We start from the raw sequence: 25,814 nt of genomic DNA, 5'->3' as shown, positions 1-25,814 counted from the left end.
AAAAAGATGATAATGTCAGAAATAATCTATATCACACAGTTACAAGTTTGCAGGGTGTCAATAATCACTTAAAATATAGTTCTACTGGAAATAGAGTTCTAAACAATGACTTACCAAAGAACTTTAAGGGATCCAAGAAATTAAATTGGAAACTCTATATGTATATAACATCCGGGATATTTTAAAGTACTTCTATATCTATTTTATCACCTTAAAAGTCTTTTATTAACACTCCTAGGAAATTGAATAATACCTATCCCAAAAAGGAAAAGAAATCCTTTGTAAAATTCAAGAAAATTTTCACTCACATGAATATTTTGGGAGTTTGTGTGTATTGGAGAGAAAGCTATAATTAATTAAAACTGCTCAATAATTTAAGCTTAGAACAATCAAAGAACAGGCCTTGTTTTAACTCGATGTTTATGAATAGTGTTTTCAAAATGTTCTTCCTAAAAAAATTCTATTATTCACCTATATTGAATTATATAGTAGATAAAGCTCAAATCTTTAACGATTTGGGATCTTATAGTAGTACCTAAATGAAAGTCAACACTGTGAATGTCAGACATACAGTAAGGAAAATTAGTTACACATACGATGTATGTCGAAAAGACAAACTGAAGTCTAGAAGTCAGATTTTCTTTAAAGCTAAACAAATAATGTGTCCGTTTCCCTTTTTTAAAAAAAATATTGAATAAGACAATATATTAAACTTAAGTAATGGTTTTGGGAAAGTTTCAGAGTAAAGTCATTATTAACCTCATTTTATGTGATAATTCTCAGCTTTCTTAATCTCAAAAAAAATTCAGTCCAAGGATCATAATTTTCAAGTGACTTTCATGTGATAAATACTCTTAAGGTTATTTCCGCCAAAGAACTCAAAAAGGTACACTACTTTCTACAAACCGATCATTTCCTACATGGGTAGTTTCTAAACTTCCATATTTATTTAACAACTGAAGGCATAACAAATGATCATTTTATTCTAAGATATGTCAAATGTTGTATCACAAAATATGTCTGATCTGAGTTAAAATAAACATGTTTAGAATTTATTTACCTATTTTATAGCAAAGACTGATTTTCTAGAAGTCTAATTTTTCTAAAGAAGAAAACACTGCAACCATTAACTATTTTCTGAGAACACAGGTAGTTCAGGCCGTGGGCCAGGAAACAGCATATTAAGTCTTTTTGCTCTAACAATGGAATAAGTCACACAGTTTTTTGTATAATTATGTACTAACGAATACATAGAGCAAAATATTCTTATGAGGTTCCACTGGATACAAGCTCACCTGAATTAAAGTCATACACAGTTACAGAATATTTTTAAGGACTTCACTGTTCTATTATTTTTATGTAGCTCAAAACTACGTGCCCACAAAATATCCACCTGAAGCTCCTTTAATGCATAAATGGGGCTGTGGTGTAAATATGGTGTCTGGAATCTTAATAGCATCCATAGAAGTTTGATGGTTCTTGGGGCAAGTATCCAGTAGTTAAGAGCAACTAAATGATTCAATCTTCAGAGATCTTATTCATCTTAACCCGCTGTTAACCAGAGGACACACAGCTAGGTCTGAGTGCTAATGAGTGTGCAGCATCTTTTTTTTCAAGGGGAGATAAGTATGTGGTTTCACAGTTTGCAGCACATCTTCTGCGTGTTCTCTTCTGCCTTTTCAGAAGCTCAGCAGGGAAAAGAGAAATTGACTGTTCTTTGAAGCCTTTCTTCTTCTTTTTGATGGTACAACAGGGATTAAAGGTAGACCTGGACGATTTCTGTTCACTCTGGTCTTAATGTAAGAAAATGCTATTTATACTCAAAATCTGTCTACTTTCAGTATATTTATTTTGGCACAAGGAAGGTCCATAGCTTTTTTACTGACTAATAGATACTATTTTCAATCTTTTTTTTTTTTTTTTTGTAAGCTCAACTTGCTTATGTAGAGTATGGCCAATTCTGCATTCCCAATTCATTAGATTTCTTAATTTTATCCAGAGGCTTTGCTCAAATAGCACTCCTTCTAGCTGTATCACCCTCAGGCTGGTGTAGCGCAGAAAGCAGGATGCAGGTTCAGACCTCAAATTCTATATCCCAGGTACCTGTGTTTAGCCTCAGAACTGCAGAAGAGTTTCGCCATGCTCATTTGTCAATTCCAAGTGCAGTATACAGAAACTTATGACTCTGATGTTAAAATTCTCATCCTTACATAGTTTCACTACTCCTCTGCTACAATATTTTTTATTTAGCTGTGAGGATCACCAAGGCTTCTTTGTATTTATGCTAATGAGATAAAAATAGCATTCTAACCAGAGATAACCTTACTAGCTTGGCTTGATTCTACGAAAACTACTTCATGTATGAATTTGTTTTCTTTCAGAAAATACAAAAGCAAAATCTGTATAAATAATATGAACTCCATATCAGAAAGCTGTCTATTTAAAGGAAGAAAATTTTTCTACAGTTTCTTAAATTAGCATTAAGTTTATATGGAGACCCAGAAAATACAGTTAGAAAACGAGAAAATGGAAAACAGCATTAACTTAATTCTGTCTTCTTTGGTTAGCTTCTGTTTGCTCTTATATATTATTTGTGTAAAGCTCGAGGTGGAAGTCTCGACTTTGAAATATTCTCTCTAACAGAATGTAAAAAAAGGAAGCACAGATGAGGATTCTTACAGCACAAATTTAGCATTTATGCAGCAATACCAGGAACAACAAAAACACTAATAGTTTCTCACAGGGCAAGCAGTTCTTTTCATGCAGGTATAGTATCTACAATCAGCCCACTCCATAACCTGTTACCATAAAGGAATTCTGATGGACGTGATAACCTTTGTGATAGAAATGCTAATAATATCTGAAATTTTAGCAAGGAATGGTACAGGAAGGTGCATAATACTTTTTTGGGTTTGTTAAATTAGGCTTCATTTCAATGTGTCCAAAGAATATTCCCATTTAGCTGTAGTTTTAGGAGAAGCTGAAAATAATTCTCCAAAGAATGATGAAGAATGGTTCCATTAAACTTCTAGCTAACTGAGTAAATTGCCAACATGTATTTATTAGAAGGAAGAGAATTTTGAGATAACCAATTCCTTTTGGCAAGCTATGACCAAACATGATTGTTATATGAAATTTTATTACAGTATATAGAAGTAAATCAAAGTTCCCATAGCCTTCTGCTCGAAACCAACCCATTAAGCTGACTGTGGCTGCCTAAGTGGATCTGACAGGGAAATAGACATACTTATATACTTTTACATACCAAGACCTCTTCACAGAATGAACAATGCCCAAAGCCAAGACAAATGTCAGCAAAGGCATACTTACTTCTAAGGGCTTGATAACAAGGGGGGAAAAGGTCCCCAACTTTCTCCACTTACCCAGGAGTTTTGCGATAACATAAAGGGCTTGTCCCCAAAGAAATAGTTTTCCATCACGGCCACAGTTGCTAGGAAATCGCTTTTGACTGCCAGGATTTCTTTTTTCATGTTCTACAAAATCAGCTGGCACATAATAGTACTTTGGTACAACAGGATAACCTATGGATTTCAAAAATAAATATTTAAAACACAACAAATCAGTGTCTTCCCCAAAGTTTCCCTTCAAGAAATGGCAGTGATTAGAAAGCAGAGAGAGAGAAGAGCTGTACAGGAGGTAATAGATCCAACAGGCCATAGAAAAACTGCATACTGTGGTTCCTTTCAGAAACTGCCAGTGAAAAATGTGGAAAAAGCATCCTGATTTTAAAACACTAATTGGACAGCATTCTTATGTTATGCTTTAGCCAACAATGTGTATATAATCTCCTTTAACAACATTTAATTTTAACACCTTTAAGTGAAATCAATAAATATACTGTATAGAAATATTTAGAGCCATAGAAGAAGCTGTATTTAATAGGATTAGTCTATGGAGGCTTTACAAATGAGATGCTGTGGAATCTTAAATGAAGAATTATAACCCTGAGCCATTGCTTAGAGCAAAGAAATCCCCATTTTAAACATTAAGCCCATTCTCTACTATTTAATATCACTGAAGAGAAAAAAATCCATCTTCTCTGGTGACCAACCTATTTTAAAATATTCCTTGGTAGAAACTAAAAATTATTATTTAAAGACTAGAATTTTTGTGAATGCTATGAAGGGGAACACAACAACATTCTAAGACTCTTTTGCAGGATCAGCCCACGGTAAACTTAATTTTCCTAATAAAATTGCACAGGTTTCCCTAAAATTTGCTTCTTTCTTCATGCATCAGTGAATTGTGATATCTGTGTCTAAAGTCACTAGAAACATACAGAGAATAGTTCAGACATCACTTTCTGAATGTGATGAAGCCTGAAGAGTGGCACTAACTAAACGACTACCGCAATGCACAGCGATCTACGCTGAATACTCACAGGTCTGAGTGGAGGGATTTCAAACATGACATTCATTATGTTACTACAGTCATTATGTTATGTTCATTATGTTATGAATCATATTCACCATGATGCTGTGGAACATAAAGAAATTAAGTACCTGGGTTTCAAAATTAATATGAATTTTGAATCCAATGTTTACCCATAAACATTTCACTACTTTAACATCACGAGTATTTTAAAGGGTGACACGTAATGTGAAGTATTGCCTCTAAGATACTTGCAGAATAGCATCAATTTCATGTGAGATAGGAAGGGGGCTCAGGGCCGTGGCTGCCAGTTTGTGTATCGCATCCACAAGGACCATCCAATTTGCACCAACACATGATTAATTTCTAACTTCCAGATAAATGTTTTCATAGCTGCTCACTCATGAGAATATGTTCTTATTTTATCAACACTTCCAAACACCAGAGATGTCTGGAACTTTTTCTCTGGAATGTCTCTGAGAATTAGTTTTCTAGTCATACAGAAAAATTACTTATGTTCTTTTCTGGGCCCTGCTGGTGTTTCACTGAAACCAATCTACTACTCAGAGAATGGGCCTTCGATAATTTCTAAAATATCAAATCCACCCTCAGAGGCTGCCATTTTAGCACCATGGCGGACATTCAAAATCACACGCTAACAGCCCTAGAGGTAACTCCAGAGAGAAAGCCAGAGTGCTCCTGGCCATGGCAGTGCCTTCCGGCGAGGGCGGGCGGCCCTCAGACGTGGGCAGCGCTCACCTGAACACAGCATTTCCGGTGACCTGGATAGAAAGCGTCACTTTATGTTACTGTCGTACTACACGGAGTAGAGGGGTTACACAGTAGTTAACAGAGAAGGAACCTGCACACACCTGGCAAACCATTTTGCAGTTACGAGAGCTACGACCACCTACATTCATCACCTTCCCATCTTGCTCAATGAACTCCTTTTATGAAAACAAATTTACTATAACAAATTAATAGATTATTCTTTCTAATTCATTCAAGGCCCCATTTATTTCTTCAATTTAGTATAAATTGTTCTTTTAAAAGGAATCATTTACACATTTCAAAGGAACATTAAGAAAACATTAATAGGAAGAGTTTCTTGAAAAAACAATCCAACTATACCTTCTGTGGTCTGATGCAACACAGGAGTCAGAAGATCCTGATATTCCTTTACTTGTTTGGGTTTGTCTCTAAAAACTCCTAGAATGTAAAACAAAATCCAATAGCATCTGAGCTCCCTCAGCACCACAGAAATTTTACCTTAGAAAGATCTATTAGCCCAGTTATAACGACGTTGGTAATTTTCTATTTCAATGATAAAAATAAAATTGAAAAGGGATAATGCAAATATGCATGTGATATTCTTCCAGGAAACCAATTTTAGAAGGTCATGTTACCATTTAGAATTGAAAACTGAATTTTAATTGAAATTTCTCTCTTCTTCAGTTTAAAAGTTATCGATATTCACAACGTCACAGATTGCAGTGTTCAAGATTTCTATTCATAAAAAATTCTTCTTTGTAAATATGAAAATATATCTGTATCATTTTAAAAGTAATTCAAAGTATTTTTTACGTTTTTTAGCTGATTTAACATTCACTCAGAAAGCAGAAGGGTAGCATATAAAAATGCAAAGCAGTGAAAATCACTGAGGTGAAGTCTATTTTGCCAGCTGAAAGAAGTCATATTTCATTTCTGCTCTTCTTTCGAACATTTATATCCTATAGCTTGAATTTGAAGAGAAAAGCTCACTTACCATCAATCATCATGTAAAGGAAAAATATGGGAAATTCACATTCAATGCCATCAAATAGCTAAAACAGAAAATAAAATATTCAAAATTTCACTAACAATTAGAGCAATTAGATTAGTTAGAGCAATTACATTAATTAGAACAATTATAGTTAGGATATACATAAAAGATTTATTTATAGTTATAACAAAACTAGACTGATTTTATAAGTAGTTTCATTGTTCTTTTTTAAAAAAAATTTCTCAGAACTCCTATTATACAAAAACTCATTCATTTAATCCATCACACAGAAGGCATTCATTCAATTGATATTTACTAAGTATTAGGTTTGGTGCAAAAGTAATTGCGGTTTTTGCAATTATTTGTAACCTTTTAAACCGCAATTACTTTTGCACCAACCTGACAGTAATGGCCAGTACCCACTAGACAGAGGGCTATGAAGACAAAAATATGGAGAACCTGCCTTCAGGGGCTCACAGCCTACTGAGGAGGCAGACATGTAAATAACCAACTGCTGTACCTTATGAAATGTCTATAACTATACATGCTATGCCAGGAACACACTCGGGGATAAAACACCCGAGTGTGCCTAGGGGTCAGAGAAGGGTTTATGAGAAAAGCGGGGCTTCAACAAAGGCTTGATGGGTTCTCCAGGGAGCTGAGCTACGGCAGAGGTTACGTAACTTGCCCACGGCTAGTAAGTGGCAGAGCCAACCCAGGAAGTCGCCTCCTCAGTCAGAGCTTCTGACCACTCTGTGATGCCACCTGAGATGGGGTATGTTTTCATACCTTAATTTCAGCTGGTTTGTAGTAGCGTCTGTTGGGATCTTCCAATGATGTTCTATACCCATCTCTCAAGAAACGCTTGAATCCATATTTTCCTTTTAATTTTCTAACCACTTTGTCAAGTGTCTGGCTAAACAGAGCTTCATCATCCAGGGCAAATGCAGGATAACTGATGCAGGGGAGCAGGGCGGCATCTGTGTTCTGAGGCAGTGAGCAAAGAAGGGAACGTTAGTGTCTACAGTGGTACGATCCACACAGCCCAAGAGAACCATGGAGTTAAGTCAGTAACGGGATCTCACTGCCAGTGAGACTGCTGTGCTCGGAGAAACAGCAGATGCTACCTGGGCTGCTTTGGTGAACTGTACGGAGGAGGTCAAACTTTATTCACTAATAAGGAGTTCAAGTTTCAACACTGAACGCAAACTTGAAGATGCTAATTAAGGCAGTGTGTAAAAATTTGACGCCAGTAAGTAGCTATTACAACCTAGTTTGTCTTAACAATTCATTTATGATGGTGAAAAACACAAAACAACCTACATGTCCAACAATTAGGTGAGTAAATTAGCAGCCATTAAAATTTATATTATAGAAATGTTTATTGATACAAAAACATGTGTGCTCATAGAATCAGCTTGTCAAGCATGAACAATATTCTTCCAGTTTTGTAAAGTAAAAATACGTGTACGTAAAATATATAAACACAATTGTTGTCAACCTAAGATTATAACTGAGTGGTAACATACTGAGTGGATATTGTATTATTATTTGCATATTTGTGGGTTTTGTTTTTCTTTTGTCAAAATCTTGTATTACTTCTATACAGTAGTTATTTTTAAATAATTAATTTATTCCATCTTGGATGTTTTCTAAAAATAGAGCCCCAAGTACCCCCTAGAAAAATCTGCAGTGGAGTACTATGGGCACATAAAAGTTTATCAAAGGTTAACAATTGCGAATGGTAGCTCATATTAATTTATTATAAAAACTTCTCACGTGAGATCTTGACTCTCTGGGGAGCAGTGAGCACAAAGTCTGCCTATTGCGATTGTGAGCGTCGAGGTCCACAAAAATAACCGACCAAGAGCAGCCCTGGAACGAGAAAGAGCAAAACGTTTCCTAAATTAAGACAAAAGGACTTGTAGGAAGTTGGGCATTAAGAAAATTCACAATAAACTAACACTGGTTGCACCTGAGAGTGGCATTACAGAAGATTTGAATGTCCTTTTTTATTCTTTCAGTATTTCTCAAATTTCTTGCAATAAATATATTAATTTTACAATCATGAAAAATAAATGTTATTTTTATGTTTTCCCTATTTCTCCTTAGTTTTCTTTTAAATCAAAATGTACTGATTACCAGAGAACTAATCAATTAAAGATTTTATTTTAACACAAATACTAGTTTAGTTAACATTTTTAACAAGGAATAACGCAAAAATTAATTCCGATTCATAAAATCTCATTGTATGGTCCTATTAAAGAACATTGATTATACGATCAAACTCAATAAATTTAGATATAATCTAGAATTATGGATATATAAACTACTTGATTAAAATATGAAGATAGGAGAATCTAATATACGTGTATTTTGAAAATCAAAGAGAATGAAATTGGAATACAAAGACTGCTTCCATTATAAGAGAATACTCAGAAAAATACATGGGGAAAGGAAGAGGAGAACTACGATAAAAATTATGTTGGTTCAATATTACCTTCTAAATCTCATCCCAATTCTCACCAACACTGAAGATGCATTCACCCTGAAACTAAAATACCTCTAATCAATCGATCACCTAGATTGAAATTCAAAAAGAATCTAGTAGTAGTAGGCCCTAGATCCAGATTTCAGACTCAATACATGCGTATTTTTCCTGTTAATCCATGTTCATACATGAATCTGCGCTCATAAAATAGAATTTTTCATTCATAATATCATTTCTTAAATCTCTTTTCTGACAAACAAATCAACAAACAAGGAATGAATAAGGCTGTATCTCAACAGCCAGATTAATGCTAAAATGTCCTTGCTATTATTTGTCACTCTCTACTTCTCCTCTCTACTCACAAAAGTGAGTTTAACAAAGCTTTATGCAGTAGCCGCCATTGTCAGAGTGTTCTCTGCTCTGCGGGAAACGAGCAAGATTTCACCTCTGTCCTTGAGGAGCTGACCCAGGTGATACAGAGTCCTGAACCACACGACTATTAAACAAAGCAAACAGGCTGTCCATATACTAGTGAGTGGCTCAGAGGAAAGAATAATAATGACACTGAAACCGTAAAGATAACAGGAGAAAACAAAATAGGTAACTCGGGGTATCTCGTGGGAAAGGTGAGGACCAGAGCGAGGATCTAAGTTTCGGGGGAAAGGGGAGCAAGTAGGGGTGTTGGAACAAAACAGTGGAGAAATGAGTGGGTATGAGATGTTGGAAGCCTGTAAGTACACAAAATAATAGGACTTGTAATTGATCCTTAGGCTGATAATCAAGGTAATTGCATGCCCTATCAGTCTGCTTTCAGTTGAATTTTTAAAGATACAATCTAAGTAGGATAATTTATATATAATGAAGTACAATGGCAAATTTGGCAATTCTTGCCATTATTTAATTAATATAAACAGCCAATTTCTATTTTCTAGCCACAAATAAATGGCTTATTTATCTAAATTCATCAAAGTATTTGTTTGGGTCTCTTTCTCTGAGAGCCTCTAAGAAATATGCACAAGGGGAAAAATAATCTCGTAACATCACCGTATTTAACACTGAGGTCGAAGGCTAGTTAACTACATTGTTTCTAGTCTTCTTAAAAAATAGACCATGCTTTAGGCATATGGCTCCTGAATAGGAATAGCTTTTAAAAATGTCATCAAGGAAGACATACGTATGGAATTAATTATCACCTACTTTAAACTATCAGACACATTAATTTTAAGGCTGCAGATTTCGAAAGAAGCTAGGTGGTCTGCATTGCTTTGAACACTTGGTGTGACATGAGCAATCTCGCTAGTCATCACCTTTTAGGTTCTAGCCTCTGCTTTATTTGTCAATATCATGATTTTTCCAATTAAAGACAGGCATATGAAAGGATGTTTTATAAGTATATGTCGTACAGAATATCTGACTGACTTTGGATATTTTATTTCATCTTCTATGTGTTTTGTTTTACATTCCACACTTCAGTTAGATCATCTGGTATTTATCTTTCTCTGACTTATTTCATTTGGCATAATGCCCTCTAAGGACATCCATGTTGTTGCAAATGTCAAGATTTCATTCTTTAGTGGCTAAATAATATTCTACTGTGTATACATACACACACCACATTTTCTTTATCCATTCATCCAGCAGGGAACACCTAGGTTGCTTCCATATCTTGGCTATTGTGAAACTCTGCAATGCCATCCCTATGCCTTATTATCCTCCTACGCTTTCCTTCCTACCTATCTATCCACCTCTCTCTCTCTCTGTCTGTCTCACTCTCCCTAATACACACACACACACACACACACACACACACACTTATACACACATTCACACATTTAAATGAATGTATTGACAGTGAGGCAGGAAAAGGAAAGAAAAACATTGAAAGATACATGTGGGATTTCCACAAGTTTGACTCTTCAGGAAGACAGAAATGTTCCTACAAGCCAAGAGATCAGGGCCAGAGGCTCAAGGAATCTCCGGGAGAGGCACAACAGTAATACACATGATTTTCACAGGCTCACACTCCTAAATCCTCATGAGCTCTGATCCCTCCACTTCTCCAGCCAGAGGGCTTGAGAGAGGAAGAGTGTGTGAAGTGGGTGATTTAGAGCCACCTCCTGGGCGCCCAGAATGAGATGTTGCTCCCCTCTTCCCAGCCCTTTCATGTCTGTGTCATTCTTGATTCTTCATGCCTTGGATATAACCAGAGACCAGCCTCCAGGGGAAGGTGGAGTGGGAAGAGAAGAGTTTGTATATAGGGAGTGCTGCCATACTCCAACTTGAAACTTTCTTAAAGTCAGACTTGAGGTACACGGTATTAAAACTGCCATAATAAAAGCCATGTCACATTTCACATGTCTGTATAACTTCTTAAAATGTATCTTTACTGACTTTGCATTTTAATAGCTTAGAGTTAATTATAATATCTTTCTTTGCCCTTACATCTTAGAAATCTTTACAAAAACTGCTAAAGAAAATTAGCCTACTTCTTGATCCAGGGAAGTAACCTGTCTGCTTACATTTTATTACTTTCTATCAACAACTCAATCCATGGTCACCGGATGAGGTACAAAAACTGGTCAAAGATCTTATAAAAATTGAAGGCAATCCTCAGGGTTTCCCTTTTATTCCAAAGAAAATGAGATTTAGACACATGATTACAGCCAGTTGAGGTTTAAGCCAGGATCAAAACTCACAACTCTCTGGGTGTACACGTTACACAAATGCCCCTCTACAAGAGGCAGACACGGATATACATTGAATTGAAATCCACATGAGAACTGACATGGAAAATACATGGTATGTAAAGCCAGAAATATTTTAAAATGTGAAAGCTCATCAAGAGAGTTGAGGGAAAAGTTATTGAACAAAGATAATGAGAATTCTTTATCAAGAGATTTTATTTAATTAAGCAATGTTTTTTAGTTAGAAAACTAAAATTTAACTGGCAAATTGTATTCAAAGGGAAACTTATTCAACCATGAGCTGCTACATAAATTTCAGACCTTCTCGAATCATGAGGAATGACTTGGTTAATGAATGGCCAAATTAATTAAACACATAATTCCAAAAAGAGAATCAAAGTTTGTTGTTGCTATGACTGTTTTTTTTTTTTTACCTGGTTGCCAAAGAGGTTAAATCCATTAATTGCTTCCAGAGCTGCTTTTGCTAAGCCAATAGAGCTGAAAGAGAAAAGAAAATACTTTATAACTCTGATATATTTGGCTACAAAAATAAGAACCATTATCTGATGAATATTCACAAGCAAGTTTCTTTATGAACACTTATAACAACTTCCGTAAGAAGAATAATATCTAAGAGACTTCAGTCTGACATTTCGGTATTTTCATTTTTCTTTTTTATGGTTAGTGATCTTTCGGGAAAAATATTTCTAAGTTCACCTTGATCTAGACAAATGGTCATACTACTGATGGGAGTGGTTTTAATTCCAGAATCATTTCTATTCACTAACTCAGGGGAAAAAGCATGAACTTTAGAGGAAAGTGTATTATGAGGACATACACAGTAATTACCAGCTCAGGCATCGTTAGCTTAGATCAATACAAAAGAGCTTTTCTGACGTCAACTCTGAGCCTTAAAAAGATCTCGCACGTCATACATTTACCATGAGTGTGGTTTAATATACCCATTCAAATACCTGCTGCTTAGGGACTAATGAAATAGGTATTATTTTATGCTTACAAAACAACTGATCACCATAGTGCTCATTTTTTGCTATTTTCTTCTCTTTATAATAAAATGTGTACTCCTTTGGATTCTCAAATTCCACATACTATAGTGCTAAAAAATGGGAAGACTCAAATTTCATTAAAATATGACATTGTCATCTTCTAAATATCAACTTTTAAGTATTTTAGGCCTAATATCCACTGTATTTTACTTAAAGCAATATTTTTTCTAAAAGCAACTGCATGTACCATTAATAGCATTTAAAATTAATGATCTGTCATCATGTCTGCTTTTCTCTAAGGCAGTGACTAACAAAGTGGGATCCCCAGAGAAGCAGCATCACCCCAGAACTGCTTAGAAATGCCAGTTCTCACTCCTCTCTGGGAATCAGTGTTACAAAGCCTTTCAGGAGCTTGAACACATTTGAGAACCATTGTTGTACGCTATTCATGTCATCATGACCTACATTTCCTATGGGTTGTTTACATACATGTTCTCAGGTAAGCATGATTTTTATTACAGGAGAGTGAATAGATGGGAAACGTGTCAGCTCCTGTCTGGCCCTCTCCCTTGGGATGCTAGACCTTGGAACACCACCACCATACTATACGGAAGCCTGTATGGAAACACTTCATACAGGCTTTTCGGCCCACAGCTCCTGCCGGGGTCCCAGGCAACAATCTATCCCTGAGTGAGGATGCCTTCAGGCCGACTCCAGCCCAGCCACAGCTGACGGCAAGCACACAGCGACCCTAAGCATGAACCACTCAGCTTAGCCTGATCGAGCATCAGAACCATGAGAACGAATAAAGGCACAAGATTGCTGTCTATGCGTCCAATTTGGAGTGGCTTATTTGTGACAATAGGTAACCAGAAAAGAACCTAAGTCAGGCGCCTATCTCTGATGACCCCAGAGCAAGGAGGCCAATCACACCCAGCCTCGCACACTACAAAGGGAAACCGAGTAGGACCTGCGCAAGGAATCCAGAATATCAGAACCTAAGTCCGGGACAGCTCCTAGGTGTCACGTTCGCCGGCAGTTCATGCAAAACACTCATGGCTAACTCAACCTCTTGGCTAACTAACGTCAATGTGCTCCTGACGTCCCACGAGTTCCCTGTTAGCCCAGGGCACACAGATTTACATGTTCTTAACTGAGTAATATCAGAAAACCTCCACTTACAGTGTGAGGAACATATGCTAGCAAGACTCTGCAGCATTTGGAGAAGTGAGAGAAAATAACTTATTCAAAGGCAAGTACATAAGAAATTGTGTACTGGAGGAGATACACAGTGTAGCTAGCCCAGGGATCTGTCTTTAACAATGGAGCCAAAAGACAGCTGAGGGATGGATTTGGAAATCATCTTCTACATAAAGCATTTAAACAGAAACGAACACTGTACTGGCCTCGAGTAAATGTCAAATTCCTTCCCCTTTAATTTTCTTTCCCAATGCAATTGGCTAAATAATTGGACTTAACTGAAATTTACAAATATGTTAATTTATTACCCACTGGATATTTAAATCTCTGGCAACAGCAAGCTATTTAGAAAATGAAACACTCCTCATGTGATCTTACATTTTACTGGTGAATGTAATACATAATGTTGTAAGAATTAAAAATATTTTACTGGCACAAGACATTCTCAGAAAACTAAATTAGTCAATGATTAGCTCTTGAATATGTGAATATTAGGTAACTATTATCAATAGAACAATTTGATTTTTGCAAGGTGTTACTCCAACATTCACTTAAGAGAGCTAAAATAAAGTGATGTCTGCTTGAGAGATAGTTGTAATAAAGTGATTTGTTGCATAAATCAAAGCTTTTCTACAAAAGATGATGGGTTTGGAGTAGGTGATTTATAACCCACCATCTAATCCCTCAAAAATTAATGGCAAACATAGGAACCAAATTCACAATCCCCCTGCTCATTAACACGACGCTTTAAATCCCCGAGCTACCCAATCACACTTCCTAAAAGGAAAAGGACGTTACAGCACTACGGTTTTAATGGATGTGCGTGAATTGTTCAGTATGGCAAAAATACATAAAACAGAATGGATGGATAGATGCTTCTACTGTAGCTCAAAAACTGGAATATCAAAAATGACTGAAGAAGATTAAGGAGTTACTTTAGATAAAAAGCACTGTGTGGAATAAAATGGTCACTAAAAGCATCTTAAGCTGAGTAAAGTGGTGCTATGATGGTTCCTCATCTGACATTTTAGTGATGGCTTTCCTTATTGGAAAAGCCAAGAGAACAGAACATAAAACCGTCAAAAAAAACCCTCGAAAAATCAGATTTAAATTCGTTTTGCTTCTACAGTCTCGCAAATATAAGAATTAAGAAAGTAAAACCTGAAATTATGTTGTGAAATGTAAAATTTAGCAGTTAGTGTTTCAAAAACTCTTGTTCCCATTTGGACATATATCCACATTACTAATTTATTAAGTACAGTTTTCCTTTTTGCTTCTCATAGCCAAAAAAATTCGAAGTTATGTTTGGGATTCAATTCAATTTATAGAAGACTCATCTCTTTGTCGAAACAAAGGATTTGGGTTTAAAGGGTTTAAAGGGTTTAAAGGTGGCCCTAAGAAGTATGAATATCCTTACATAAATGAGGAGAGGGACATATGAAAATTAAAATGTGTGAGCTAATCTTGGCATGGCTGAGAACATTACTTGAATATGTAATTCTGGGGGTAAAGAATTAGTGTGACAATAAACAGACACCAAAATGATATACGAAGGCAATGTAATTAATCAAGTAATATATGATTTTTAAATATATGGGCATTTATTAAAAGACTTCGAGAAGAAATATATGGGCATTTACTAAAAGACTTCGAGGAGAAACTGAAAGGAGTCTGAGAAGAGCCAAGTGAACAGAGAAGTCAGGAGAGCAGGGAATGGGTGTTTAGGAAACATTTGAAGAGAATCATGGACTGTTTAGAGCAACGCATCCTTAAACCAAAGCCCGTGAAGGGTGAGGCTCCTTCTCGAATGGGGTTCAGATAAATGTAACGACATCACCTTTCAGAAAAAAGTCATGGCGTTACCTAAGAAATATTAAATAATTCAAGAAATTGACCTAAAAGGGATGCCGGCAAGCCTGGGTCTGAAAAGGGCAGCTCAGGAAGGGCCTGCCCAAAGCGTTAAGCTGAATCAATCTGTACTGACTATCAAATGAAGATGTTCTTGAAACTTCCGAGCGAGTACACTCTGCTGTTCTTTCAAACTTTAGAAAAGCTTTTTAAGACTTTCAAATGCAGTGTGATACAGTAAAACAACTTAGATATTCTTAGCTGTACAGTGTCACTGGTTGCAATTATTAAAGGACTACTGAGCACGGATGCTGAAGAGGGAGTCTCTGAGTTCAAAATAGTGTGTGTGTGTGTGTGTGTGTGTGTGTGTGTGTGTGTGTGTGTGTGTGTGTGTGTTGGGGGCCCGGGGCAGTGTTCTTCTCTGATCAGAGTGCATTTTAGAAGGACTATGCCCAGTGTAGGAAGGGAAGGAAGGGACATTCACCAAGCCAGTCACCATGGCCAGTGCCCTAGGGTGCACCAAGGAATCAAAATCCCGGATTATGTTCTGTTCTGACTCCTGCGAAGCACAGAGGGAGGGAGAGTGGCACAGAAAGTCCGAGGGCAAAGGGCAACGAATACTTACAGCAAGAATTACTGTACACTGTCTCGAGCTTGCGGGTCTAATATGGACACCGCACGAAGCAGTAAAGATCAGATCCAACTAGGCACAGACAGTTCTGGGGTGTCTTACAGAAGCAACAGACTAAGAGTTGTGACTTAATCCCTGGTTGGTGGCACCCCTATGTTCCACGAGGCAGGCATGAGCACAAAAAGATCCTGGCCTCCCACCACCACTGCCATCACTGCATCCATGAGCGCCAAGTTCTCCTGCAGTTTCAAAATAGACCCAGAAGTGACACATCCCAAATAGGCTGTGGAGATTAGCTCAGAAACATTTGGGGGAAAAAAAAGTCTACAGTTATTCTGGGGAATTGTACAGTGTTATACTATGGAAAATTAGAAGAAAAACATTAAATGTATAAAACCAAATCTAAATGACAAACTTCACTTCCCATCTATTCCAATAAAATTTGCCTGTAAAAAGTAACATTAATTTTGCATGCAAAGGGTAGCAAAGCACATCACATAATGAACTCCCAAGCCTTGAAATAAAATCTTTAACGGTTCAATGTAAAGACTGGCACCTTAGTTACAGGAAAACAAATTGCAGCCTCTTTTTTTTCATTAGGGACCTTCCAGCACCCTCATTTTCTAGGGTTCATGTTAACTCCTACTCAAGGTTCTTTCTGTGCTTACAGCAGGTCCTCAAATAACATTGTTTCACTCAATGTCATTTCACTGTAACACTGATGAGAAAAAGAAACATCAGTTCCCAGTAGGGCCACTGGAGTTTGCATGTTTTCCTCATGTCTGCATGGGTTTTCTCTGGGGTCTCCGGTTTCCTTCCACATCCCGAAGCTCTGCACGTTAGGAGGTGGGAGTGTCTCCACAGTCCCAGGATGAGTGAGTGTGGGTGTGAGTGGTCCTGCGATGGAAGGGAGTCCTGACTAGGGTGGGGTCCCACCTTGCACCCTGAACGGAAAATCATTACCTTACTTGTTTTTATTCATCTTTCCTAAACGTATGTAAAGCTCAAATTGCTTTCAATGTTTTATATGAGAAGTGTTTGGGGTCCTTATATAGCAGTTTGGTGATGTTTTTGTGACCAGAAATCTGCTGTAGAAACTTAACTTTTGTTTATATCAGTTAGCCTGTGTTAAAATTAGTTTCGTGATGTCGTTTTGCTTAAAGCTGCAGTTTCCCAGAACCCATCAACAATGAGGACGTAAGTGAGGACTTACTGTGCTACATACACTTTTTATAAACAGAAAAACCCCTACTCCAAATATTTTATACTGAAAATAATGTCTGCTCATTAAAAAGTGGAAGGGGCTGATAAATCATAAATACTAAAAAGGTACATTTTTAAAACTTACCTTTTCTAATCAAATCCACTTTCTTACAATTTGACTGATAATCTGGAAATTGAGAATTTAATTTGGATGATGGCTGAAATATAATAACATCTTCCTGGTTTTTTTTTTGGCAGAATTTGTTTTATATCTGAACTGAACTTTCCCACATATTATTTCTTTACTTCATTGACTCCTCCACTGATTGCTACTGGTCTGCTCTCTATTATAAAAATGTCCCATATGAATCATAAAATTTATAGAAAGGTGTTTGCATATTAGTTAATCAGAAGGTCCTTTTTGTTTCAATCTTCGTTATTAAAGTATTCTGAAATGTGAGCGTACGCTTGGATTCTAGTGCTTACTTATGCCAGGTATTCAAATGCTACACACACACACACACACACACACACACACACACACACAATGTTAACGCAATCGTTACAACTTTATGAAGGAGAAACTATTACTACCTTCATTTTATAGATAAGAAAACTGAGGCATTAGAGATGTGATACAGCTGCTGATCTGGAGCCAGTCTTTCGCTTATTAAATATATCAGCTTAATTTTTTGTGTGATGAGTCCTTCTATCCAAAAAAGTACAGAGCTGCAGATTCCTCTGAACCAGTGTTTCCTAAACTCTTTCTCTCCTTCATTTAAGTTTCAGTGATCTAAGCTGACCTAAAGTTAATAACCTTTAAATTCTTCAGTCTCTTAGTGTGAAATGGGTAGGATTAATTGAGCTATACTTTTTAGTTAAATGATGACCTCCTGGGCATAAATTTAGAATATTTGAAAGGTGCAATGAGTCACTAAAGCTATTTCCCTGACCCTAAGGAGTAAGTGAAATTCATAGACTGTTAACATCAGTCATCAGGTACTGCTGTTTATTCAAACCAACTAAACTACAGCTCAAGATGCTGATCACACCTCTTAAAGAAAACAATGAATGTTAAGTTTTATGTAAAAGATAAGAACATCTTATTAGGATAAAAACCAGCTCTATAACGAAAGGGAATTTCACATGCAATGCACATACGCTGGTGTTTGGCAGTTTGAATGTACTTGGTCTTTCAAAGCACATCATTGCAAAGAAGAGAAAGCAAATGAGTTGCTGAGCCGTGGCTGGGAGGCTGATGTGCAGGCAGGGACACCTCGGGAGGCCGGGAAACATACCCTGCTCCTTTCCTGCATCTGTCTATGGGCACCCAGACAGGCTCTTTTGCTTTAATTTTAAGTGAATTTCATCTGTATCATATACAGAAAAAAAGAGATGAAAATTATAGAAACCACAGTTCTAATCTAATACTCTGATTTTTATTCATATTTAAATGCACACATTTAAAATTAAAAAAAAAACCAACAACACTCAGAAATCAGCGAGTTACCTCGAATGTAGCTCTGTGCTGCCATTATTGTATTTGCTTCCCCTTTCCCAGACACCAAAGTCAGGCACACGGTAAACTCTTTCTACACAAAACACAAGGTTTTGAATAAAAGAGACCTAAAAGAAAAGGAACGAAACATAAGGACATGTGCAGTAACAGGATCTTCAGATATTTATGAGAACAATTAGGTACCATTTGAAATCCAAATGCCTACCTGCTTACCAACACTTTTTTAACATGTTGAAATTCATGTGATTATTACATGACTACTATGAACACGGTTACACCTGGTTATTCTAATGTAAAGCCTAAAATGAGAACCTAATATTGTACCATACAAAAAGAAAATTTAAATCCTGCCAATGTTTCAACTATAATTCTTCAATGACATATCTCTTACTGTTCATGAAGACTGTGCATCTTAAGAATTAAGAAACACATAAAGCACTGTTTTGTACTAGAGGATAAGATTTGGAATCTAAAATGCTTATACGATATTACATAAGTCTAAGACTTTGGAGATAGAAAGGTATTTCTCAGTTCTGCAACAAGCCAGGCCCATGTTGGATCAACTGGAATCTTGAATGTATTACTCCTTGATTCTCGTCTTCCTCCTGCCTTGCTACAGCTACAGGTACCCATTCTTTTTTTTTTTTTTAAGGGGAACAGGACTTTATTGGGGAACAGTAAGCACTTCCAGGACTTTTTTCCAAGTCAAATTGTTGTCCTTTCAATCTTAGTTGTGGAGGGTGCCATTCAGCTTCAAGTTGTTGTCCTTTCAGTCTTAGTTGTGGAGGGCTCAGCTCCAGGACCAGTTGCCGTTGCTAGTTGCAGGGGGCGCACCCCACCATCCCCTGTGGGAGTTGAACCGGCAACCTTGTGGTTGAGAGGACGTGCTCCAACCAACTGAGCCATCCGGGAGCTCAGCAGCAGCTCAGCTCAAGGTGCCATGTTCAATCTTAGTTGCAGGGGGTGGAGCCCACCATCCCTTACGGGACTCGAGGAATTGAACTGGCAATCTTGTGGTTGAGAGCCCACTGGCCCATGTGGGAATTGAACCGGCAGCCTTCGGAGTTAGGAGCATGGAGCTCCAACCACCTGAGCCACCAGGCCGGCCCTACAGGCACCCATTCTTGCAAACTCAAAGCTTAGAGTTGGAGGTGAGCTCCAAACAACAGACTAGGAGTCACACAGCTTCCAACAAAACATTTCAGACACTGGATGAAATTTATACTCTCAAAAGTAACTATCGAAAGCAAAGATTACGGTCAGTTCTTATTTATTCACTTTAATAAAGGCAGTATCTTAAGTGGGCTACCGGTCCTGATTACAGGGTTTTGAATGTACTCATCATGTTTGGCTCAATATGGCAAAATGAGTATGAGCATCTCGCCTACCCTTCGTCTTCAGGTCCTCTGACGTGACAATACATATTCCCCACCTCCACTCTACCACACAGAATGACAGAATGTTTAGGTCTCAGTGTATAAGAGACAAAACACAACATCTTTAAAAAAAAAAAAAGTCTAACAAACTAGAAACTATTCCTTAGTAGGCTGGCCCCCAATCATCCCCGAGTAGTCCCCTCTGACACTGGATAGGGCTGACTCATGTAATAAATAAGACGTAAAGTGACAGCCGGTGACGTCTGAGGCTAGGTCACAAAACACTGTCCTTGTATTTTGCTCTCTTGGGTCGCATGCTCTGGAGGAAGGCACCTGCCATACTAACAGCTCTGTGGAGAGGACTCTTGCCAACAGCCATGCGAGTGAGGGAGCCATCTCAGAAGTGGCTCCTCCCGTCTCAGTAAAGCCTTGACAGGCAGTAGACTTGGCTGCTGGCCTGAGTGCAACTATGAGAGACCTGTGTCAGCACCAGCCTGCTCAGCTGCTCCTGAACTCCTGACCCGCAGAAACGAGGACATAACAAATGTTCAGTCGTTTCAGTCCTGGGGTGATCTGTTATACAGCTATAGATAACTGATACAAAAAGAAAGAAATTCCATGTGCCATTCCATCTGAAGAGATTTGAAAAGAGCTTCTAGGTCAGGTGGTAGAAGATATCTTTCCAAAATACAAAGTAAATGGCACATGAGACCCAAACAGTGAAGGAGATTGTGTCACACAGGTCTCATGTCACACAGCACCTACCATGTTTCCCTGAAAATAAGATCTAGCTGGACAATCAGCTCTAATGCATCTTCTGGAGCAAAAATGAATATAAGATCCGGTCTTATTTTACTATAAGACCGGATCTTATATAATATAATAATAATATAATATAATATAATATAATATAATATAATACCGGGTATAATACAATATAACACCCAGTCTTTATAATATCACATCATATCATATCATATCATGTCATATCATATCATATCATATCAGGTCTTATATTAATTTTCGCTCCAAAAGACGCATTAGAGCTGATTGTCCAGCTAGGTCTTATTTTTGGGGAAACAGGGTACAGGCTTTTGCAGTATTTTTATTATAAAACTTACAACCTAAACCTCCTCTAAAGAGCCGAACAAGCACCGTCTGGCCATTCCTGAGTAAACAAGCTTTCATCCAGGGAAGCAACACTCAAGCATGTTTATCTCAGGGACTGGAGCAGGCGGACCACCTGATGAACTTGTCGGTACAACTGGCTCAACAGACCATCTAGTGTTGGCCCCAATTCACGCTTATTTCCTTAAATTTTAAGTTTATAAGACGAATATCAGAGATAACGTTTTTCTGAAATGACATGACACTGTGACATCATTAAAGGACACCAAAGTTAAAGTCATAATACAAGAGAAGGGGCACTAGAATCCATACAGGTAGTTCTCTACTTCATTGTATGAAGATTTTGCTGATATAACTTAACACAGAGACATACAATTAACAGGTTTTAATACCTTAATAAAAATGAAAGCAAATGCAAAATACAAGAAGGGAAGGCTATATTTTAACCTTGTATCGTCACCTTCAAGGTATTCTTTAAAACTTATAGGTGTGGGGTCACCAAAGTCTAGAAAAATTCCTTCTTTATGAAAGAATTAGGAGTCTTTTCATGTAATGAGACTTTTCTACAAAAAGCAGGAAAACACCTTAAACACAAAACAAAATCTCATTTGTTATACGAGTTTGGGGGATAACATGGGATTCTCTGATTTTTGAAAAGTTTCTCTGGACCCATTTCTGAATGATTCCTTTGTTTCTTTTCCTCTGCTTTTAGGAAATGTATTTATGGAGGATGTCATGGAATGTCACATAGGATGCCACGAGGCTGTTCATTACGTTGTCCCTCTGACAGATTATCTCCATTAAGTCATCTCTACTAGTAGACAGAGGACTGAATTAGGTGAACTTCACATTTAAGTAACATATACGTGATATTTGTAAACTTACATTTAAAATACGTATGTTTAACACATATGATGGATTTCTCTTCAGATAAAGAAGAGAAAGCAAATAACAGTACCGGGGCAGACCTGCAGAACTTTCAGCTTTTATTTTGAATAAAAAGCCAGTACCAGGCACTGTAATACTTGGCCAGGCACCAGTGCAGACGGTATACATCAAACCTGACACGTGAGTGGGGGCATTGAAAGATGGTAGGAAATGGGTGTACACTGCGGTCCTGCCCTTACGGGGACGTCCCCCAGCAAGGCTCAGCAGCGTAAACACCAGTACATTCAGAGCACCTTAGGGAGACAACGGCCTTTTCCTTAAGGATCTACGATGTGGGTACAAAGTTTATAAAAACCAGAGAATGAATAAAGATAGGATGACGAGCTGTCAAAAGAAGGAAAATGGCTTATTAAAAATACCAAAGTGCTGACAATATAATACGGGTGTTATATTACATGTGTGTTTGCTTTTTTATGTGTGTCTGCAATATACATATATGTCTCCCCAAACCATGTATTCTTTAATCCTAAGTAAAAGAAGGATTTGGGGAAATTAAAACTTTAATAGTAAATAGAAAAAGAAATGAGTGGAAGCTCCACTTCCTTCCTAGATCCTTGGACTGCCCTAAAATGTAAATATGGTTGGAACCAAAAAAAAGAGAGAGAGCGAGCTAGGACTACAAACTCAACATTTCAGGGCATAAGGTATAACTAGAAAAGGAAAGGGTTCTAAGTCATTGCACCTTTCAAAGGGTTCATTTCTCTGAAATATCTAGCGAAAAGGAACCTCCTTCACTGAAAGTTCCAAGCAGGCCATTTACTGCCTCTCCAGACAATCCTTGACACAGTGTGTAGAACTGCAAGGAAAAGGCTGGTGAACAGCAATAGCATGTGTTTATTCCCGGATTTTAAGTGTATGTGTTGAAGGCTTATTGACACTGGCTAGATAAAAACTTTACATTTCAAATAAAACCTATAAGGCCAAGAAAAAGCACAAGGAAAAAGAAAAAATATGTTTAAGCAGAAAATACCAAAATTGTTTAAGTATAGAAAAGCCGTATAAAACAGAATGCAGAGGTTAAAGGCAAAATCATATTTATGAAAAATGTCCATTGACAAATGAAGATTTAAAAGGAACTATGGCTGATATTGAGAAAGCAAAAACCAAAATCAATGCTAAAAACTGAAAATGGAAATAAAATACCAAACGAGCAAAGCCACCACTAGCAGAGGCCATGTCCCCACCATCAGTAACGCTAATGGGAGACCACTTGCCACCACCATGTTAGTTGCCCCTTATTGTCACTGGTTATTCTGTGTTCTGCTGGGACCTGAGATGCTTCTCTCAGGGTTCTGGAGTTTCTGTGGGTGGGAAGAAATGGGAAGCTAAATGGGGTAGTTCTGGCAGCCCTTCTCTCCTTAGTCAGACACACACTTCCTTTATTTGTTTTATATTTAGGATGCTATTTAAGACTGGTCTGAACTAGGAGTCTCCCTACCCCTCACCTACCCAAAATGTTTGAATAGCAGTATTTCACAACATTATTAAAAATGAGAATGATTTAGATGAAATTAAAACGTAAGTCTTTGATGAACCAAACAGAAGAAACCTTAAGTGGCTATTTTTAGTTCCTCTTTATCATTATTTCTTTATTATTTCTCTTCACTTCTAAACAGGCTTTACTTGCTGTACAACTGGAAGGCACAACTGGAAGGACCTGGAAGACTGTAACCGACTGGAGAGCAGGATGCCAGGTGCCAAGTTCACAGCGGTCTCTGTGCAGCCCACTGAGGATGCTGGTGTTTGTGGACGAGACAACCATTTCCCCGGTGTGGGTTACGGGACAGGAATAAGGGCAGGAACATGTCGCAGGGCTCCTCTCGGAGGGACTGCTCATCGCATGTACCATCTCAGCAAGAAAAGCTTTTTGTTCCCACTGTGGCACATTTCACAACGTGTAGGCATGTGTGTCTCTGTTTGTTCAAGCATTAGTGCCTATGAAGGAAATGCTCCTCCATGTTGGGATACAAATTCTTTGCAAATTTTCAATAAGAATGAGAACATGGTATTTATCTTTTGAAAAACATCAAGAACCCTACTGAGAGGCCCCACAAAGAAAAAGAATACAATATGATAAAAGTATCTTTCTACTTTTAAAAGAATGGGTCACACAAAGCAACAATGTGAAGGGAGACATAATAACTGAGAAAATCTGCAAATGCTATTTTATTCCCATTGTTACTAAAGTTTTCTGAAAGTTAGTTTTTATTTCTGGTCACCTAAATAGAACCTTCAAAGAAGTAAAGTTTTATAACTTGTTATATATTTGTTCATTTTTAAAGTGCTCTGCACTGAAAATATAAAGATTTCTCAATCCAATATCTCAAATCCAGTATCTGACTATATGAATTTAAGAATAATCCATTTTTATGAGACTAAAAGTAAGTTTTAAAAAGTTTAAAAAAAAAAAGATATTCTCAAAGACGTTACTGAGTTCTAAGGAATTTGAGGAACTCATACCTCATCAGTGTTATAGATTATCTGAAGTCCAGAGGAGATCATTTCCACAAGGTAAAGGAGATAGAGTGAGACCGCATTTATCTGAAAACAAATAGCAAAGTGACAAAGTTAAAGGAAACAACAAAAATGTTATGAAATGAAATGTAAAAGCTAAAACTGTAAGTCATTTGCTTTAATAGTGGCACATAAAAATGATTTCCCTTGCTACTGTGAAATAAAGGAGCTGTGGATTTAGCTCATAATAAAATCCCAGCTTTGCATATAAAACTCTAAAATCCTCAAATTCACTGTGATGGTTAACACCTGATGAGGGAAATGGCTACAAGCAGAACTTTTAGCAGGTGTTTCTAGAACATTTGTTTTCAAAGATTTATTTTCCAACTTGGGACTGAAGTATTCCTATACTGGAATAGTTCTGCCCCACAGGCAGCTATGTAATGCCAATCCATTTCAAATGGATGTAAATGAAAAAGCTACTTGGCCACTAAGACATTGGGACTATATCAGCACACCACGAACAATAAACAGCGCATCCTGAAAACAGGCTTATTTTCAGAGAATACAATATTTATAAAAGCAACTGCAGGGACATGCTAATTTTAATCAATGGTAAAGCATGTAATTTAAAATATATTTTTGAACAAATGAGTTTAGAAACAAATTAGCTTCTTTCTTCTTTTAGTTTATTAGTCTGTTAAAAATAGACATTATAACATCTAAACAAAAAAAATGAAAAAACAACGTCCACTTTAACAAAAGAAGACTCTCACAGAATCCTGAACACGATGTGTGAACTGTCTCAAGTAAACAAGCAGTGAGACAGAAACACTAGGACATGGACAAATCCTGAAAACACTGTGCTAAGTGCAAGAAGCCAGTCAGTAAAGACCCCATACTATGACTCCATTTATGGGAAATGCCCAGAATAGGCAGCTTCACAGATAGAAAGCTGACTGGTGATTGCCCAGGGCTGGGGAGTTGGGGGGCACGGGGGGGAGTGACTGCTACGAGTACATTCTTCACGGAGTGATGAAATGTTCTGAAACCGATTATGACAGCGGCTGCACAACTTTATGAGTGTCCTTAAAACCACTGAATTGTACACTTTAAATAGGTGAACTGTATGTCATGTGAATTATATCTCCATAAAGCTGTTACACAATAA

General features: G+C 37.3%; 1 protein-coding gene across 4 annotated transcripts in view; it reads right to left on the bottom strand.

Moving 5' to 3' along the window:
* Nucleotides 1-25,814, bottom strand: part of PHKB (phosphorylase kinase regulatory subunit beta) — a 128,812-nt gene that overhangs the window by 65,484 nt on the left and 37,514 nt on the right. For all 4 annotated transcript variants that reach the window (XM_033128060.1, XM_033128059.1, XM_033128058.1 and 1 more), the window contains 8 exons: nucleotides 24,650-24,730; nucleotides 18,729-18,844; nucleotides 11,764-11,827; nucleotides 7,934-8,029; nucleotides 6,944-7,141; nucleotides 6,158-6,215; nucleotides 5,524-5,601; nucleotides 3,384-3,542 (listed from right to left, as the gene is read on the bottom strand). In XM_033128060.1, coding sequence (XP_032983951.1) covers nucleotides 3,384-3,542; nucleotides 5,524-5,601; nucleotides 6,158-6,215; nucleotides 6,944-7,141; nucleotides 7,934-8,029; nucleotides 11,764-11,827; nucleotides 18,729-18,844; nucleotides 24,650-24,730 — 850 coding nt within the window. The remainder of the gene's footprint in view (nucleotides 1-3,383; nucleotides 3,543-5,523; nucleotides 5,602-6,157; nucleotides 6,216-6,943; nucleotides 7,142-7,933; nucleotides 8,030-11,763; nucleotides 11,828-18,728; nucleotides 18,845-24,649; nucleotides 24,731-25,814) is intronic.

Source organism: Rhinolophus ferrumequinum, chromosome 15 (genome assembly GCF_004115265.2).
Source record: "Rhinolophus ferrumequinum isolate MPI-CBG mRhiFer1 chromosome 15, mRhiFer1_v1.p, whole genome shotgun sequence".
Taxonomy (NCBI): Eukaryota; Metazoa; Chordata; class Mammalia; order Chiroptera; family Rhinolophidae; genus Rhinolophus; species Rhinolophus ferrumequinum.
This window is presented reverse-complemented; position numbering and strand designations above follow the sequence as displayed.